The following is a 20,443-nucleotide window of genomic DNA, read 5'->3' as shown; positions in this document are numbered from 1 at the left end:
AGCCAGAATTCTCAGTTTTGCAACTTATGCAGTCACCATTATTGCTCAGAACCACCCCCACCACCCCAACAGTTTCAGGTTGTGATTTTTCGCCAGCTAGTTTTGATGCTTTAAGACTCAGAGTCCATTTTAACAGAGACAAGTGGGTTAAGAATTTCTCTTCTCTTTGTCCCTTTGGAAAGAGAACCTTTAAAGCAGGTCTGCTTTTTCATGCCTTTAAGCCCCACTCACCATGGACAATGAAATTAGTCTATTTATTTTCATTTAACATTTAAAGAGAGAGCTCCAAGCATTCATATCATTAACCTTACAAGCAACACATCCAGCAGCATAATACTAATAGGCCAATCAGTTAAACTTAACCAACCAACAGCATTTATCACCTTCAATTATTTAATTCAGGCTATTAACAAAATGGAAACATGTTCCCAAATCGCATCCCAAAATATATTTCCTCCATTTCACCACTACTGTCCCCAAGTCTCCTGTCAGGTGAACAGCATTTATCTTCATAAAGTCAGGGGGCCAAGTGTTATTTGTACCACTCTGAAGAGGGAATTCAGAGCTGTGCTACAGCGAGTCCACAACAGATTCAGGATTAGAGTCTGAGGTGCCGCTCTGACTTCCATCCTCAATACTGGAGCTCCCTTTCTGCCTTGTTTTCTCATCCTCTCCGTTCCTGCCTCATCTCCTTCCCTCTCCGTCGGCCCTCCCTTCAAGGGAGTCATGATCTCAAAGATTATTAGTAGTATTGTCATCACTGCTTTATACAAGGAAGTTTAGTTTTAAAAATATTTTTTTGGCCATGAAGAATGAAAAGCTTGAGTGCAAAGTTGTGTAGTCTGTTATGGGTTTATACGTTACTGTATAAAAGGCTTTGTCTCACCTGGTGACCATGAAGAGTATACAGAAGTCTTCCTTCTAGCAAGTCCAGAATTTTAAGAGTTGAATCATTGGAAGCAGTAACCAGATAGTTTCCAGAGGGGTGAAAGGAAAGACTGTTTACCACAGCACTGTGCACTAAAGATGGAAAAAATGTACAGAATAGTCACTGAAACCAGTTTACATAAGCTCAAGGCAAAAGAATAAAATAAAGTACAAGCACATTCCAATTTTCTGTTATAAAGTTTAACAGGAAAATTATCATGGGGGAAACATTCCACAAAAACTCTTCAAAGCATTGGAGAACAAGGGCAGTATTCAATTCTTGTAAAGAGAGGCTCTACTTTATTGAAAGGAAAAAAGGAAGCTTTGCCAATTATTCTGGGAGATTGACTTAAGCTTCTAGAGTAGCCCCCAAAAAGTAACTATATGCACAAGTGAGCTATATGAGTCTGGGAGAGAGTTAGACAGTGACATATTTTACTACTGTGGAGCTCCTGTTCTCACTCCCAAGTGATTCAAGAATAAAATCTATGTGCTGGTACACTATGATGAAAGACATACTCGAAGCTGGCATTGCACAGGTTCTTTTGGTTTACTACCCAACTCCAACCAAAACTGGATTTCAGATAAAACTAGGAAAAAAGACACCAACTTGAAAATGATCCAGTATAAGCATTATTCCTTCAGCTATCCAACTGACCCCAAGAAATTTAAGTATGAACAGGCAAACTATCAAACTGCAATAAAGCAATCCTTCTTGTATCACAATGAAGTCTAAGAGTTATTTTGAAAAGAGTTGAAGAAAATGCTCTAGGAAAAAAGTCAAACTACACTTTTAAGTTCACTGTAACATTAAACATCTACCTAATGTAGGGCTTTTTTCCCCTCCCCAAACTTTTACAAAACAGGCTACTGAACATATTTATTTATGAGAACACGCAGTACTTTACATATGCACAGCTTTCTGAGCATATGTGACATTACAGAATATTAAGACTATGCTTGAAGAGGGTTTTAACCATCCAATTACTTTTAATTATACTATGTGCCCTCCAAATGTTCTGGTATCTCAAGTCTACTACTACTAACACATCCCATCCCCAACTAAATTTATATTCCCTTGAGAGTCTACTGTGCATTCCAAATCCAAACTGCATGTTAAAAGACCCTCAAAATACAATTTTAAAGACACTAGAACCAAATTTTTAAATACACTAAAACCAAATATTTTTTGCAAATTTGAAGCAGAAATCTGAAATAACCTTGCTCAATTGTAAAACAGAACGCATCTACATTTTAAACTCTCAGAAACACTAGATGCCTCACCTCTTGACCGGGACTACTGAAAAACACAGAGGAAAACCTTAACTCAACACAGATAACTTCTAAACAGGTATTCTTGTTAGTGAATACCGCCTCTATCTAGAGGCTAGATCTTCCTCTACCCCCCAGCCCTGTATTACACTACATATTAAAGGAGAAAAAGCCTATGTGGAGTTTTTCCTCCTGAAAGAGTGCTAAACAGATTTCTTTTTTGAAAATTTTATTCCGAGTGATTTGTAATATTCTTCACCCCATTAGTGTCTACATTCAGATCGCAAATGTTATTTTGTCAACTAAGGCTGGTCCTGAAAAGAATCACACCAGAAACAGATGAAGTTAATGATACATCCTTCAAATTCCAGATAGCAAATAATGTATTTCCAGCTTCGCCAAAAAACCTTTTCATAATGGAAAGAAATCACACAGACTGTGGCCATGTAAGGAGTCACAGCTTCTGTGCCCAAGGACTTCTTGGCTGTCATAAGCTCAGAGAAAACTTCATCCCTCTTCTGCCAAACCAGCTCAATACCTCCCACAGGACCATTTACAACAAGTCCTCTCCAAGGACTTGCCAACACATCCTGCAACCTCACTTGATTTCACGTTGTAAACAATAAAACTGGTGCAGCACAAAGTGGCATCTCCCAGTGACTTGTTGCCACAAGCCTACCCTTCTGCCAGCCAAGCCCCAGAAAAACACCCAGTTGAAGGACTTAAACTGGGCAGTTAATGACTAAATTGGAATCATGCCAGCCTACAGTGACTGAACATAACTGTCCCAAGTCTGACAATACTAATTTTATGTAATCAGTGAATGCAATAACATAGTAACCACCAGTGAAAAGATAAATTAGGATGGACTCGGCACAGCCATAGTCCTCAGTGAACAGATAACCACTATCCATCTGTCTGAACTGTATAAAAATACCAATTGCTCTTTTTAAACATCAATTAAAGAAAAAAAGGTTAGAGCTGTTTCCATAGACCTGCAATAGAAGTCCCCTCCCCACCTCTGCACAGGGAAAAAATGTCATACAATAAACATTGCCCTTTTTTGTAAGGGGCTGATCTGCTGTACAAGAAGAGTTAGTGCCAAGCAGAGGAGTGAATAAAGCACCTGTCTGCTCTCCTGTACAGTAAACGTGACCAGAGGATGCTTTACTCAGCTTAAAAAAAAAAAAAATAAAATAAAAAAAAAAAAAAATCACACCACATCATACAAAAGGTTTTGCAGTTTGCTCTCTACTTCCAACTTTCATTTATAAAAGTCACAGCTGGAACAAATCCTGGGAACAAGAACTGCTAAAAGACTTCCCAGTTTTTGAAAGCAACCCAACTTTAACATGCAGGAGTCTGCGGCTGGGCTACTTATCTATTAACTCCTCAATACAACCCAATCTTTAAAATGGATTCTCTCGAAATCAGGCAGCATAAGCACGTACTGAGGGAGGAGGTGCCCTCTAGTGGGACTGAGATGGCAGCTTCACATGGGGGAGAGAAAACTAAACCCAATTTAGCCAAAAGTTCTGTATAAACCCTCGGAAAAGCAAGATGTACAAACACATCTCCAGACACAGGTTACAAACGCATCAGTTTGCAGCCACAGGTGCATGAAGTGACTGCATACAGCTACCGCTGCAATTTTAGGTTTCTTTGGCTTTTATGACTCTTTCTAGTCCAAAGTTAAATACACAATTAGGATTTACACAGTAGCTGTTAAAAATAACACTCATAAGAGCAAAAGATCACATCAACAGCAAGGGTACCAGACTAAATGCCATTCAGTAAGGGTGGGATACAAGGAAAATATATAACTCCAAGACAAAAAAATAAATGTGGCAGCCAAGCTAAATGACGTCAGATTCAGACAATTTAATAGCAGTAAGCGGAAAGCGGGAAGATTATGTTTGAGCCAAGTTACACTGTGGCTGGAAACATACACTGCAGATCTTGCCACTGTTGAAAAGTTGATAAAGTAGGTTAAAGGACAATCTGAAAGTGATGAAGTATTTAAATATGCTACCTATTTTAGCAACAAGACTTCAGAAACACATTTCCAAGTTTTGATATGGACCACAAATTAACAATACTTATTAAAAAGAATCACACATCAGTATTCATCGTTGCAATTGTACCAGCTCCATACAGATGAATTGGAACAAGTCCTCAAATGGTTTGATTTGCGTTAGATTTTTTTGTTAACTATCAGAGAACTGGGAGCAATTGAGAGTCCATAAGAATAACTGAAGAAAAAAAAAAAAAGTCATATTACATGAGAGTTCAAGGCGCTCAGGCAGGTTTACAGTTGAAAAAGAGTTCAATGAGTGCTCGACTTGACTACACAGCGAGAATACACTTGAGGAGGACCCCACATGTAGAAGCCAGGAATAAAACACAATCCAGGAGCAGGAAACTGATGCTAAAAATAACGAAAATAGGGTTTTTTCTATCCAAGAAAAAGCCCTGTTCCAGCGATGGTGGTGTCACTATCAATGCTTAACAGTCAGATCAGATTATCATAACGGTGTATCCATCTATATGCAAAGAGCAAAAGAACAGCAGTTTATATACAGCAGAATTAGAACAGCATTCTGAAGTTTACAGTCTGTTTCTGCTCCACAGCAACCTCCTTCTGGTGAGCTTTTACTTACTTTTTTATGGAACCCAAAGGACTTTTATCATCTTATTAGGTTCTCTGCAGACAATCTGCATTTGCTTTGAGATGAGCAAGTCCCATAGCTCTTATCTATCAGAAGAGGTCTAGTCTTTCACTGGTTGCTGTGAAGGCAGACAAACAGAAGAACTCTGCTCCTTAAACATCACTACACTTTCTCTGCCTTTCTGTAGGAAACTAGAGAACCTCTACTGACAGCCTGCAAATTCTTTCATTGTCTTGTGAGTAAAAGGATACACAGTCAAAAGCACTTTAAAAAACAACTGTAGTTACATAAAGCCAGGAGGACCAACAGCTTTAATTTGGAACTCAATTTTTGTCTGTTAGCTTGCAAAATTAGCAGGAACCAGCTGCAAGCTGTTTTACCACTCTGCCTTTTCTGCCTGGCATTCAGCTGTGAGGCTGTCACAGCAGGAACTAAAAGCATCTGATGCCAATAGCAGAAAGAACGTTACACCGGCCTCCAGCCCCATTATCTCTGATCTGCTTTAACAGCACTCCGGAAGCAGTCTTCATGAAAAGCTAACAAAATCAAGTTTAATAAGCTATCTGTACTGGAAACAGGGCTTGAGAATGTATGGATTTACAAAATACTACAGCAGCCCTAAAAATTGTTAATAGCAAAGGAAAGAAAAGCCAGATTTAGGCTCAAGCAACTAATATGCACAAAACAGGACAATAAAACTGAAAGCGGCTTGCAAGGATGGGAAAGGACCCTTTTCTCTCCAGTTCTACCAAATGACAGCACTAATCAGTTTGACAAGAACAGGTAATGAGAGGATATGCCATTTTGAAGGTAAGAGGAGGGGGGGAAAGATGTAGACTTCTAAATATAAAAGCTAGCAACTCCAAGGACAAGCCAACCTGGACATGTCGTAACAAGGTCAAAGCTAATTCTGGAAGCTGAAAACCAAAGGAGATACTGGAAAAAGAGCTGTAAACATGGATCACAGTACAGAATTGCAATTGGTTGATTTTAGTTTTCCTCTTTTGTTAACTCTTCCTAGTTTTCCCACGAAGAACTTGACCTCTTGCTTTGCTGGAAAGCATCTGATTCCTTCTATAGGCTTACTTGGAGGCAGAGGCCACATCCTTTTTACTGCATATAATTTCCTCAATAACAGTGAAAACGAGCCAAGCAGCATCGCAGATAACAGCTGTGCACACCCTGCAACATGGCACAGTTCCAGCATTTTTTGCTTTTTGATGGTGGGCAGAGGAGGAGAAATCAAAACAGAGGTGTTTTTCACCAATATGCGAGAATCAGTCTTGGAGCTAACACAAAGCAAAGCATGATGTTTGGTGCAGAAAAGGCTTCCATCAGCAGATCTAATCCAGTGCCTTTCTGGAAAAGCAACAGATGGAGAAACAAGTCCTCGGACTTCAGAGCAATTCATATCAAAACGTGGAAAGGTCTGATTTTTCTGATATCTTAACTTGCCTTGATAATGTTGCAGAAGTCTATTCATCCTAACGTCCCACACCTTCACTGTGTTATCTGTACCAGCCGCAGCAATGCATGTACCACTGGGATGAAAATCCACATGATTCACAAACCTGTAAATTGCAGTTAAATCCAACTGTTTACATTTAACTCTTGCTAAAGATCAAAAAGGTCTCTTCAAGAAGGGAAGCTACATCATGATGTATTGATAATTATGGAAAGGAAAAAACATGAAAATTTATATTGCCAAATTTCTCTTAAAATCTTGCTTACAACCCCACACAGACTGCAGGATTATATCTAAGCATACCATCGCCAACGCTTTGCATTACAGCTGTAGAAGCTGTAGATACAAGCCTGCTGAAATCTGATGGATCCGACTGTCACAACAACATTTTCAAGTGTTCATTTAATGTTTGCATAATATATGTCTTCTATTAAATTAACACGATTTCTAGACTGGTGTGTAGAAGACTAAACAGATATTTTTCTTCTATTACGCTTAACTAATTTTAGGATAGAACTTAACTGAATTTGTGCCTGAAATCATATGTTGCCACTTGGAAGGTAGCGAGTCTGAGACCAAGTGGCTTTCTGGACCTGTATGCAAGCAATTTTTATTTTGAACACACAAGTACACTGAAGTTTCTGAAGGCTTTACTGAAGAGCATCTTGTAACTCCTCACCCAAACTACACAAGAAATTGGATAAAATTATCCTTTGAGAATTCTTGTAACAAATGCTGAGGAAGTTGAGATATTTCAATTGGGTGTTTGGAGAAGCTGTATTCTTAAAAGCACTGGAAAAAGTAACACTGTCCGAATTTGTCTTAATATCATTGTATATTACCTGATAAGAACACAACTTTGTGTTTAAAAATTCAATGCAGCAAGAAACTAGGAAGGCTGCACTCTCAGTTCTCCAAAGATTTGTTTTGTGTTTCTGGACAGATTAACTTTTGCTGTGACTCAATATTCTTCATGAAAAAAATCCCAACTCAACAGCTGTTTTTCCAAATACAAAGTGGATTTTGGAATAACTTTGTTATTTAAAAATTTGAGGATGAAATAAAGCATCCAAGTACCAATCTGCCAGTACACTTTTGCTCTTCTAATTTACTTCAACTCAGCAAAATAAAAAAGCTTAACATAGCTAGAAGAAGGAAAAGAACTTAGGCATCTCCAAAAACGAATAAACATAAAGAAACTAAGGCTTGATGCATTGGACAGGTAATAAAATATAATTCTCAAGGTTCCAATCTGAAAAAGTCATAAAAAGCTCAAAGCCATTCTGGAAGCTCTTTTTGCATCTCATCCTCTGCTGGCTGCTTTTGTAATAGGTGCTAATGATTTTCTAGGAGGTAGAAACAATTGCCAGGACAAGAACCTCTGACTGCAGTCACAAAGCCAGGCGTACATTCACCAGGCATCCCCATTTCAGAAATCACAAGAAGGCTCGTCCTCCTGCACTGCCAGGTACTTACCCACCATGCTCACAGAAGGAGTGTATGCATTCTCTGCTGGTTTTATCCCACAGTTTGACAGTTTTATCATCACTGGCTGACACTATCAATCGTCCATCAGGAGAGAATCTAAGACAAGAGTTATACCAATTAAGAAATGCCCCCAAAAGGCGTACAGGGTCAACTGGATTTGGCCAGCTGTCAAAGTATGTTGGTAAACACGCCTCGCTCTTCAAGAAGGCACACTGCCATCAGCGAGCCTAAAAATCCAAATGCTATAAGTTGAAGGGGGGGGAAAAAGCAAGCCATAAGCCCTCAAACTATTCCCGATTCCAAAAGTTCATAAAATAACCCTCAAGGAAGTCTTGAGTCTGACTTAAGACTCCTGTCCTACTTGTTTCAATTTAAGTGTATCTCAAGTTGTTTCTAGACCCCAATTCTAAACAATTCCTACCTTTGCCACAAGCATTCAGAGTAACATAATTACTCCCAAGATACCAGCAGCAGCAGGAGAAACTTCATCATTTGAGTGCCTTAGAAGAATGTATTAAGCTCCTATCTCAAAATTTCATATACAAGACAGATCAATATCGCTCTCCAGAGGCATACATTTCACAGGATCAGGACTTGAGTCCCTAACTAGAGAACATCACCACACATACTGGAAAAATTCTTTCTACTCTACTGTGGACATCTATAGTATATATAGCCACTGCCACCACCATATTCACGAACTATAACGATTCAGCTTTTCACCTACAGAGAAACTGTGGCTTTATCCTAGATAGTTATATAAATAAAAACTCCTCAGGACAACTGAAAACGAAATCTGAGACACTTATCAGGAAATACTGTTTTTATTATGGCAGCACTTCCAGCATTTTCAAAGGAGCACAGTTGATCATTTATAACTGGAAACATGACAAGTCTAAAAGTAACTAAGCTGAAATAACAATTATCATATAAATCTCTCATTTTACTTCTGTTAGCAACCTCAAGATGAGGAAGTCTCCACACCAGGTAGAAGCAAAACACAACAAGTCACTAAGCAGGAAAGTCTCTGCTTGACAAAGATCACTGAAGAAACACACAGTGGGTGCACAACTGTTATCCTGAAGGGATCTCTCCACAGGTTAGCAATACGTTTCAGTCACTAGACACATTTGAATCATCCTGATTAGAAATGTATTACACAAGACCATGATACTCAGTCTCTGCTTTGAGGGCTAAATCCCCATCTCTACATATCAGAAAGCCGTACTTACCTGGCACAGCGAACCCAGTTTATGTGTTGACTAAGTGAGAACAGAAACTTCTGCCTGTGAACCGTCCACACTTTGACTGTTTTGTCATCAGAAGCCGTAACTAAGGACTGCCCATCGCTGGAGAAATGAACGCTTCTCACAGTTCCTGTATGAGCCTTGAAGACCATAGATTCTCCTTTGCTATACAGAAGGAAAGAATACTTTAGAACTGCACAAAGACATTACGCACCTGAAAACACAAAGCTCTTGTATGCTGAGCAGTGCTATTAACCAGCATTTCTATGGGACCTGCATGTGCTTACATTAGGAAGAAACCGTTGATCATCCCTAAACAAACTCATTCTTCATGAGCTATACAGAATACATAGCTAAATCCAGTTGTTCCAGTTCAATACCAGAGCCCAATCCTACAGGAAACAACCCATTTTTCCTATAAAAGGGCAAAAATGCTATTGTTAAATTAGTGCAACCATTTAAAAACAACGCTTATGGAAACATCAATATAAAAGAAGATGCAGAGATTCTGTAGTGTTACCAGGTCCTTTGCTGCAAGGCAGGTGAGGAGGGAGGTAAGTGTTTTCACTGTTCATCTAGACAGAGCCAAGGCAGCAACTACCTCCCAGCTATTCCTGTAATGGCCCATACTCCAGCTGAATGCTTTCAATGCGCTATCACACAAGAAACAACAACTGAATTCCGCATGCCTGATGTTGCACAACTTTGAGCAAGCTACCATTAACTTAGCCAGGCAAGACAAAAGACAAGGTATTACTATTCTTCTTTACCCATCATTTCCAAATAAATGCAAAAGGCAGTCTTCTGGCAAATAAACACAAGGTGTATTTAGAGATCCGAAGCACAACATATTTAGAAATCCAACAAAATACATCTCCAGCATATACTGTACTACCAGGAGCTCCATATTCACAGACAGAAGAGAACAACAGGAAGACACCGTGGTTTACTCCCTTCTCCATTTGGATTTAACAGGCTTTATACTAAGGCTAAGGACTACTACAACTGTAAAGGCCAAAAAAACCAAAATAATATATACCTTCCAGCAATATTCCCTCCCTCCTCAGAAAAGGTCAGAGCTGCCCAGTTTTGTTTAATCCTTTAGCTGCCAGAAGGCAAGGAACAGTAAAAACAGTAAAGGTTACTTCTCAGGAGTTTTCTTTCTGTCCAAAATCACAGAACATCCTCAAGTCTGATAAAAACTCACACAGAAACATGAAACTACAAAATTCTGTCAGCATGACTTATAAAAAACAAATCCCAAAGACAAAAATCCATACACCAGTATAGCATTAACTTCTTCAGTAACATCTCACTCTTGAAAGGGACTGCAAGTTTTCTTTGGAAATAAAGTCCTGGCCCACAAATAGACTATGGGGCAGCTTCTCCCTTCCCTTTTAATGACAGTGCAAAACTAGCAAGCTAAAGGTCTCAAACCTGATTTAATCCCAGTGCTTTTATTTTGTTCTATCTAGAGAAGGTAAATTGACAAAGAATAATAACCAAACACAGATTAAAAATGCCATGCAGCCAGGTATTCTCAACCAGCATAACAATAACACCCTTTCCACGCTCACCCTTTCCTGACATGACAAGAGTAACTGTAGTTTAGACCACGGAGCTCCCACCCCTAAGCAACCAAGATAAATGGTGTGTTAGGTAATTCTAAGTTCAATTTTCCCATCACGTCCCGGTCCTTTCTTAAAATGTATACTTTAGCTTCTGAGAAATCTAACAAGTTTACACTGTAATTTATTTTCAACATCCTGTGTTAGTAGTGCAGCTCTGGAGATAGCAAAATGACACAGTCTCTTTACAGGAGATTAATGAGCAGCAAGGTTAAGTTTTAATCATAACCCACCTTATGCCTTTTAATAATATATACGCTGACACGTCACTGTGATAATTTCTTCCAGGAAAGTTTAACTAAACTGAAATTAACTATAATTGAAGTTACAAGCTGCATATTTTAGTTTTATTTCACCATAAATTAAGTTTTAACTTCATGCGATTTCTACCATATTTACTGTTTAGTCACACCACTGTTATGAAAACACTGAGACAGTTCTGTAGCTAAAGGATAAATTGGAATTTGCTCAAAAAGCAGGTCCTATACTGTTGTCACATATGACTAACAGCATATCTGCCCCAGATGCATAACTTGAACTGAATACAAAATGAGTGCTAGGAATTTACATCGACAGAAGTTCAGGCATTCTCATAGTGTCAGGTGAGTGTCATGACGATTAATAGCTAGGGGAAAATGGGGACACCAATCTAGTTTAACTTGGAGCAGGGTATTACTCCAGCAAATATTATCATAGATACTTAAAAGTCACTTTCAGAACCTATCAGTTCCATGGCAGAGATTACCTGTGGTTTAATAGATCAAATAAAGCCTCCAATATGTAATCATAAACAGAATAACTCAAAAATAAACAACTAGAAATGCCTTCCCAGGTTCCTGAAGTGACATGTTTATCTTGAGTTGGGTATGGTTTTTTGTACAGTTTTGTCTGGTTGGGTTTGTTTGGTTGTTTTTTTAAATCCCTTTCATTTGCCACCACAATCATCAGGTCTGCTTCTGGACACAATCCTTTAGTCTTTGACAGAAGCAATTTACAACCTCACAAGGAAAGGAACCTCAAATACCTTTACATATGCCTGCCCATTGGGAAAAAACAATCCCACTGTTTAGCATGGGAACTAAGAAACCAGAGGAAATGCTGACCGCTGCTTTTCTGCATCTCGGCTGCAAAAAGCTTCTCATTACTTGCAGCAAGTTTTCAAACAGTTCTGCAGCTCTCTCCCGTTTGTGTTGTATTTCAACTGAGTGTTCCTTGCTGAAGGCATACCACTTAAAACAATGCATCGCAGAGTGAAACAATAGAAGTTATGAAGTCTGTCGGCCAATGATTGCCAAGGAGTTAACAAGCATTAATGAGTTAAGGCAATTAAACCTTCTACTCAAAAATGGAAACTTCATAATTATACATTAAGATGGCTAAGGTACTGAAAGGGCAGAAGTAAATTCTTGTTAATTATTTGCAAGCTCACAAAAAAGTCAATACACATTCCAGACTAGTCTTGTCTTAGTAATATGTCATCGTTTACTATCAGTGTAACACAGAGTTACTAGGTTTAGACCAAGAAATAAAGATTAAAAGCACCTAATGGTTTTGTGAACTACAGCAAGCGTGCAAGCTAGTAACCTCCACCCTGCTCACAGAACAGATATCTCCATCACTAAACCCCAACTTCTGTTTCAGCATCTTGTTTAACACTTGCAGAGAAGCAAAGGATCAGTTTTCTAGGAGGAAAGTAGAGGAGGAAGCGGGAGAAAAATCCAGCAACGCACCACTGATGAGTTACATTAGTGACTTGTTATATTAGCATAGGAAGTTAATTCTGACTATAAGCTTTGCAAAGGATTTTAGTTTTGTTTCCAATGCAATTTCAAAAGCAAATTACCTCTCCTCTCTCAGGGCTGACAAATAAAATGGTTCTTCTTTCCTTCAAACAGATCCTAGTTCTGTAGCTGGAGAACTGCTATCAAGAAGCAAAAGGAAATCCCAATCCATAGTTAAAACAAGAAGAGAGACAGGAGGGAATAGATACTTACACACTGGGAACCCATAAACGGACCGTTTTGTCTCTAGAGCCTGAAGCCACCAGGTGACCAGAAGGTGAAAACTGAACACACATCACCGCATCTTTGTGGCCCACAAAGCGATAGGCTCTCATCTGAGGTCTCATACTCCAGATCATCAGGCATGAATCCATCGAGCCACTTGCTGAAATAAAAAAAAAAAAAAACAAAAAAAAAAAAAACCCAAAACAAGAACAAACTTGCATTGATTCTCCTCCAGTTACATTGAAACCACATTTCACACCCAAGTCACCATCACAGCTTCCAGCAGTCTCAAGCACATTGTCATTTAAACTTCACCAATGTATTGCATACTTGTATTTCATTAGTAATTCAAACAAATCAAAGTCATGCATTGGTTTGGACTGACAATTCCACTTCCAAGGGTCAGTTCATGAAACAGCTACAGAGGCTAAAGCCACACATGTTGCAAAACTTCTTCCAAATAAATACACACTAAGAAACGCATAAAAGACAAAAACACTTAAAGACAACCCACCTACATCTCCCTCCAACACCTATCCCTTGTTACAAAATGTTCATCAAAGCCAGCTTAGCAGTTTTAAGACCAATACACAAAAAATCCAAGTTTGCAATACAATTAGAGCAGTGTTCAATTTGCTATTAGTAAGTGTCATCAGCAGGACTTGATGGTAGTCAGAGATTTAAGGAAATACGGATGGAGATGGGGTCACCTCCATCTACTCACCCCCACTCTTTCACTCATGCCTACTTCTATCCTGTCCTGCAGGAATGAAAAACAACCACCCACCACAACTTGCCTTTACTCTTTAGCTTCTAAGAAAGGTGTGGAAGAGGGCAAAGACATGCTCTAAAGACAAGAAAGAAGAGAAAGGGCTGGAGGGAGACCCCAGAGGACAAAGACTCTACTAACAGGAAGGCAGCTATCCCCCAGGACAGATGCTGCTTTTTCAAGATCTCCCTCAGCAGCAAGAAGAAAGAGTCACTTTGGTAGAAGGCAGAATTCAGGTGCACATGCTACGTCCATCGCAAGCACAACTGACAGCTCATCACCATGACACTGAATTTCATACAAGCTACATCCCTCTATCTCAAAGAAGCCATATCAGTCCCTGCCAAGAATACCAGGCAACAGGTTTCCCAAATGCAAGGGTAAATTCCACATCAGTCTAAAACTCCCCTGCTTGGGTCCCATCACAGCCTCTGCGCAGTGAACGCTGAAGTGAACACTCATCCCCTATAGCCAGGCATACTGCGTGAAGTCTGTAGCAGTGGGACCCTACGGATTTGCAAAAAAGCAAACATATGTCCGTGGCAACTTAGTCTCAAACAATGACAGTAAAAATACCCCTTCAAATCAACTTTAATGCCTAAATAACAGAAAACTTTGTAGATTTTCCACAGGAAAATACAGAAGATACACATCTTAGCCTGCCAACAAACCCAAGCTGCATCTGTATCTCTCTACCCGAGTGCCAAGTGGGACATATCTCCAGGGAGATCTTAAGATGTTCCTGGGGGGGAAGAGATCTGTTTGATGGTAGGTTCTGACATGACAATATAATTATTAGGCAAAATACTAAATAGATTTTACTGAAAGTGTTCTACTACTACACAGTCATTTTAACACAAAAAATAATAGTCATCTCTTTTCCTGCTATTGATTTGGGATTAATATATGCCTATTTCAAACAGGATCATTCGTTATGCATGTCCCCTAAGGGGAAACAAAAAACCTTACATATTTACTATTTGAATTGTTGGTTTTGTACTTCATACAGGCAACAATTTTCCTTAGGGATATTAAAATTTAAAGGGAGATAACTGTGTAAAATAGATTGAGCAAACAGCCTAGCATAAAGATATTTGAACGTCAGTCATAACTACAGTAAGTCATTGCCTGGCAAAGAAATTGCCATATCACAGCTTACCCAGGACTGATGTTAAAAAAATTAAGGAAAATAATGCTCTGACATCTCAGTAAAGCACTTCAGAATGACAGTACTTATATGCGACTTGTTGGCAATAATTATTATCCTTACTGGATCAAGCAAGCAATCTAATGGGGGAAAAAAAAGACCAAGTTCTCTAGGTTTTGTTGTTTTATTTTTGGAGCACAAATGGGAAAAAAGAACTTTAAAAAATCTCATAACAGTCAAATACACATGACTGACTCAACAGTATGTAAAAAAGAAAAAATTCTTAGAAGTCATTCCCTTTCCGACCTGATCTTATGTAGTAAAAATATCAAGAGCAACTATTTCATGATCTAGATGGAGGCAGTAAAGGCCCCCGTACTACTTCTGAAAGACTAATCAAAAGCAACGCTAAATTACATTCAGAGCACCCTTGCCAAACAGAGATCTGCACTGACTGGATAAAGTTTTAGGGATACACAATCAGAATTACCAACACAGAGCAGAGTGAACGCTTTCTCTGCGATCAAAGATGTAAAAATTGGAAAAGAAAAGATACCAGACAGCAATAAAAACAGCAGCAGGGAGCAGTTGGTGGTGCAGACCCCCAGCCCGCATTGCTATGTCAACACCAGCCAACATGTTCTTGCTTTAGTTACAAGGGCAGTGGGCACAGTGCTGTTTTTGTTTCAATTTCAAGTGCAGCGAGCTGGGACAATCCAGCACTTTCTGTCTTTGCCTACTGGGGCGACTGGAGACAACCCGGTATCTTCTTGTCCTGGTGCAAGTAACATGGGTTGGGGCAATGAGGCCCTCCCTAACCGCACCTGGAACTCCTGTTGCCTGCAAAACGTACCCGAGACAACTCCTGCCCACAGCACAAGCACGCTCTGAAAGTGTGGCAACATGAGGACCAGATAAGAACTGAGGCCACAATGGAAAAGTACTGACCAAGTCAAACATCTTGTGACCCTATAAATATGGATCCTAAAGCGAGGCCCTTTGGAGCAGCAGGCTGCTACCCCGTATTTCACAACATGATTCAGACTGTCCACTGACAAATGCAGACAAAGGGTTAGGAGTTTCAAACCATCTACTGACAGAAGCCAACAAAGGGAAGAGAGTGAGTATAGTTCGATTTCCATCATTGGGTAGCAAAATTTACTATAATCTGCAGAAGAGGAAACATCTTAACCATAGGTTAACCTCTATATCTGTCTGTGTGTGTGTGTGTGTTATTTGATTGAGGAAACTGTCACAAGTCTCAGGTTTGTGTGTGTGTGTGTGTGTTATTTGATTGAGGAAACTGTCACAAGTCTCAGGTTTGTGTGTGTGTGTGTGTGTTATTTGATTGAGGAAACTGTCACAAGTCTCAGGTTTGTGTGTGTGTGTGTGTGTGTTATTTGATTGAGGAAACTGTCACAAGTCTCAGGTTTGTGTGTGTGTGTGTGTGTGTTATTTGATTGAGGAAACTGTCACAAGTCTCAGGTTTGTGTGTGTGTGTGTGTGTTATTTGATTGAGGAAACTGTCACAAGTCTCAGGTTTGTGTGTGTGTGTGTGTTATTTGATTGAGGAAACTGTCACAAGTCTCAGGTTTGTGTGTGTGTGTGTGTTATTTGATTGAGGAAACTGTCACAAGTCTCAGGTTTGTGTGTGTGTTATTTGATTGAGGAAACTGTCACAAGTCTCAGGTTTGTGTGTGTGTGTTATTTGATTGAGGAAACTGTCACAAGTCTCAGGTTTGTGTGTGTGTGTTATTTGATTGAGGAAACTGTCACAAGTCTCAGGTTTGTGTGTGTGTGTGTGTGTTATTTGATTGAGGAAACTGTCACAAGTCTCAGGTTTGTGTGTGTGTGTGTGTGTTATTTGATTGAGGAAACTGTCACAAGTCTCAGGTTTGTGTGTGTGTGTGTGTTATTTGATTGAGTAAACTGTCACAAGTCTCAGGTTTGTGTGTGTGTGTGTGTGTTATTTGATTGAGGAAACTGTCACAAGTCTCAGGTTTGTGTGTGTGTGTGTGTGTGTGTTATTTGATTGAGGAAACTGTCACAAGTCTCAGGTTTGTGTGTGTGTGTGTGTGTTATTTGATTGAGTAAACTGTCACAAGTCTCAGGTTTGTGTGTGTGTGTGTGTTATTTGATTGAGTAAACTGTCACAAGTCTCAGGTTTGTGTGTGTGTGTGTGTGTTATTTGATTGAGTAAACTGTCACAAGTCTCAGGTTTGTGTGTGTGTGTGTGTGTGTTATTTGATTGAGTAAACTGTCACAAGTCTCAGGTTTGTGTGTGTGTGTGTGTGTTATTTGATTGAGGAAACTGTCACAAGTCTCAGGTTTGTGTGTGTGTGTGTGTGTTATTTGATTGAGGAAACTGTCACAAGTCTCAGGTTTGTGTGTGTGTGTTATTTGATTGAGGAAACTGTCACAAGTCTCAGGTTTGTGTGTGTGTGTTATTTGATTGAGGAAACTGTCACAAGTCTCAGGTTTGTGTGTGTGTGTTATTTGATTGAGGAAACTGTCACAAGTCTCAGGTTTGTGTGTGTGTGTTATTTGATTGAGGAAACTGTCACAAGTCTCAGGTTTGTGTGTGTGTGTTATTTGATTGAGGAAACTGTCACAAGTCTCAGGTGAACCCTGCCATTTTCAAATCTTTAACTAAGTCGCTGTGTTGATCATAGCAAATTCTGTTAAATCGCTCTGATAACTGGCTGATGATTGTTAAAAATCATAGAACCTAATCCTGTGTTAAATCTTAAATTGCTGCTACCCGAAAGTTGTGTAGGATCCTAAATTAACATTCACAACAGAGGGAGTGGGTCCAAGACAGTTTGATTCATTTTTATTTCCTTGCAGCTTCCAAAGCACCATGTAGACTGCAAAATCCAGAACAGGATGCATTTCTATAGACTGCTGCATTTCTATTTATTCATGCCTACTGCATCCACTGCCTCCAGGAACATTCCCCCAAACTATCATTTCTGCAAGCCAAAGCAACGTCGACCATGCTACACAGACTGAACAGCAACTTCACTAAGAGCCAAAAACTCTCCTGTTTCCTACTCAATGCACACACAGTGGATTACTGAATAGCAACTACGATACGTGCCTTGGCATAAACACATGCAACTGTCTAAAGGGGAGAAATGGAAGATGAAGAAAAAGTAAGGTTTTACCCTAAGTTGACTGCATAGTAAACCAAAGCACATGACAGTAGATATCCCTAAGGCTCTAGCAGGACGCACACAATCTAATGCCCCTATGGTTCAACAACAGGATGGTTTTTTTCAAAGCACATGGAAATGTTCATCCTGAAATTCTCCAAAATGTCTTCATGAAAATAAGTTATTTGTTCTTGTACAGCTCAGTACCTCCACTACTCCCTCCATTTAACTAAAGGAGAGAAGCTCTTTCTTTATCATCTGGCCATCAAAACACAGAGAGACGATTTACCCAATTGTTTCTTATTGAGACTGAAGTCCACACTAGTGACGGCATCTCTGTGGCCTTTGAAGTGTCTCTCCAGGGACGGATCTTCCTAAAACACAATAATGTTTAGACACAATAGATTAAGAACCATCTTTGCACAATACAGCCATTTTATTTCTACAACAAATGAACCAAGCCACATATTTATCCCAGAAAAGCTAGGTAGACATACAGACATCATGCAACACAAAATGCAAGTTTCACATGTATCAACAAACTTTGAGAGGCAAATTATCCAGGCTGATAATCACTCTGGATCTTAGTTGGCTTGCACAAATAATTTATGCATTTTAACAACATGCTGCTAGTGCAGACTTCCCAAAGCTGACTCTGGGATAGACCAGCCACATCAGTGACCACCTGAGCAGGCCATCAAGCTCAACTTTTTGCTGACAGCTGCTCACCTCAGCCCAGGGGTAGCCAAGAGGCCACTGTTTGCACAGAAGGAACAAATTTGCAAGGCCTAACACACCTGTTAAAACAGACAGGTGCAATCAGAACTGCAGCAAAACAGACTGACCCACTACCCTTCCCCTACAGCTGGGGAGCACAGCACATCCCTACACAGCACCTTGCTGCAAAGGGAAAACAAAGCCTGAAGTCGGGGGGGAACACAACACAGAAAAAAAACCCAAAACACTGAGAGGACCATTACAAGCAGTTGTAACACTTGAAAATTGTCCAGACTTCAGAAGAAGCTGATTAGCTTTCAATCCCTTCTCTCACACACAGTCTCTGCCTCCTGGCAACTCCCACCACAGCCTAGCCTACCTGCTCCCCCCACAAGCATCAGCCAGCTCCTCTGTCTCCCAGATGACCACAACACTCCCCCCAGGCTGCAGCCTGCTCCCCTTCAGGGCCCGAACACAAGCCAAACATGTTCAAACAAGCACCCAGCTGGAGTTGACCTCCCCCCACAACACCCAGCACCAGCCCTCTCCCCACCTACACCAGCCCCCCCCCAATAAAACCACAATCCAGTCCCAGCTGTCACAACACCCCAAAACCTCGAGCTGCCCACCGAAGCAGCATTAAGCCCCTCCAAGCCCAATTCTGCCCCCAGTTCCCCCCCAACCTCAACTGCATGAGGCCACCCCACAGCCAGAGCCCAGGTCAGCCCCTGCTGCACAGCCCAACACTAAGCCTCCCCTGACCCCAGAGCTGCCCTACCATCACCCCAGCTCCCCCCAGGCCTTTCCCTGGAGGGCCCAGCCCCAGCAGTACCAGGCCTCCTTCCCTCCCTCCCCCAAAGCACCAGGGACACCCCACACACACTTTCCCTAGCCCTGCACCGTGACCGTCCGGCACCCCTCCAAGGGCCACCCCCCATCAAACCCCGAGAGCAGGGCCCCCAGGTACCGCCACCACACACAACCGCCAGGGCCCCCCAACACTCCCCCCAGCCCCAGAGCCCGCAGCCCCCGCTGCAGCGCTCTCCCCGACCCGGCCTCAGCGGCCTCCCAGGCCCTCCCCCTCTCAGCGGCGCTAAACCCCCGAGCCGCAACAGACCCCGACCCACCCCGCCCCCCCTAGGCCTTCGCCCTCTCAGCCCAGCCCCGGCGGTACCGAACGCCCAGGCTGCCGCAAGCCCCGGCTCGGCCGCCCCCTTACCAGGCAGCCGGCAGCCATGACACCCCCCGCGCGCAACACAACTCAGTTCCCGCGCCTCCTGCGCGTCCGCAGCAACGGTTCCGCCCTTCAAGGGGCCGCTGCGCCGGACCGGAAGGGGCGGGAGGGACAACTTCCGGCCGTGGGCGGGGCCTGACCGCTGAGGGGGCCGCCATTACAGGCCCCTAAAATAAGGTAAAGGAGAGCCAGGCCCGCGGCGTAAGGTCTGTGCTGTGTAGAAGCTTAGAGCTGGCTGCGAGGGGTAAAGGAGGCCTCGGGACAACCGAGAGAACACTGTTGTCCCAGTCCCTCTGCCACGGCTCTGAAACCCTCCCAGCATCTTACACAAGTAACTCCAGCAAGACCGACTCCAGGGAGGTCTGGATCAACAGACAAGCAGCCAGAATGCTGCAGAGATAGAACTGCTTTGCAAAGTTTTCCTATGATTAAGCGATGAGTTGAGTTGTGTTGTACCAAAACACTTGAGGGGTGTAAAATCCTGCTGTAAAACCACATTTGGGGTGCCCTGATTTGGCTGGGACACCTCATGCACCTGAATAACTATTTATCCTTGTAACTCGAGACTTTTTGTCCTGGTCTCTTTCCTCAGTCAGCACAGGCCAGTTGCAAATTCTTATAACACACTGCATCCAGCTCTGGAGTCCCCAACAGAAGAGGGACATGGACCTGCTGGAGTGTGTCCAGAGGAGAGGCACGAGGAGGATCCGAGGGCTGGA

The 20,443-nt window shown here is 41.4% G+C and overlaps 1 protein-coding gene across 2 annotated transcripts in view; it reads right to left on the bottom strand.

The window, feature by feature from the left end:
* Window positions 1–19,726, bottom strand: part of POC1A (POC1 centriolar protein A) — a 63,260-nt gene extending 43,534 nt beyond the window's left edge. Inside the window, exons 1-8 of one of the 2 annotated variants that reach the window (XM_082487838.1) lie at window positions 19,710–19,726; window positions 18,503–18,570; window positions 18,063–18,147; window positions 12,691–12,862; window positions 9,054–9,233; window positions 7,810–7,917; window positions 6,324–6,439; window positions 887–1,020 (exon numbers count right to left, since the gene is read on the bottom strand). In XM_082487838.1, coding sequence (XP_082343964.1) covers window positions 887–1,020; window positions 6,324–6,439; window positions 7,810–7,917; window positions 9,054–9,233; window positions 12,691–12,851 — 699 coding nt within the window. In that variant the 5' untranslated portion in view covers window positions 12,852–12,862; window positions 18,063–18,147; window positions 18,503–18,570; window positions 19,710–19,726. Of the gene's footprint in view, window positions 1–886; window positions 1,021–6,323; window positions 6,440–7,809; window positions 7,918–9,053; window positions 9,234–10,107; window positions 10,174–12,539; window positions 12,637–12,690; window positions 12,863–18,062; window positions 18,148–18,502; window positions 18,571–19,709 lie in introns of those variants that run through there. The other variant, XM_082487837.1, reaches the window with a different exon arrangement.
* Window positions 19,727–20,443: the final 717 nt, after the last annotated feature.

The sequence above is a fragment of the Vanellus vanellus genome (genome assembly GCF_965231255.1).
Source record: "Vanellus vanellus genome assembly, chromosome: 9".
Classification (NCBI taxonomy): domain Eukaryota; kingdom Metazoa; phylum Chordata; class Aves; order Charadriiformes; family Charadriidae; genus Vanellus; species Vanellus vanellus.
This window is presented reverse-complemented; position numbering and strand designations above follow the sequence as displayed.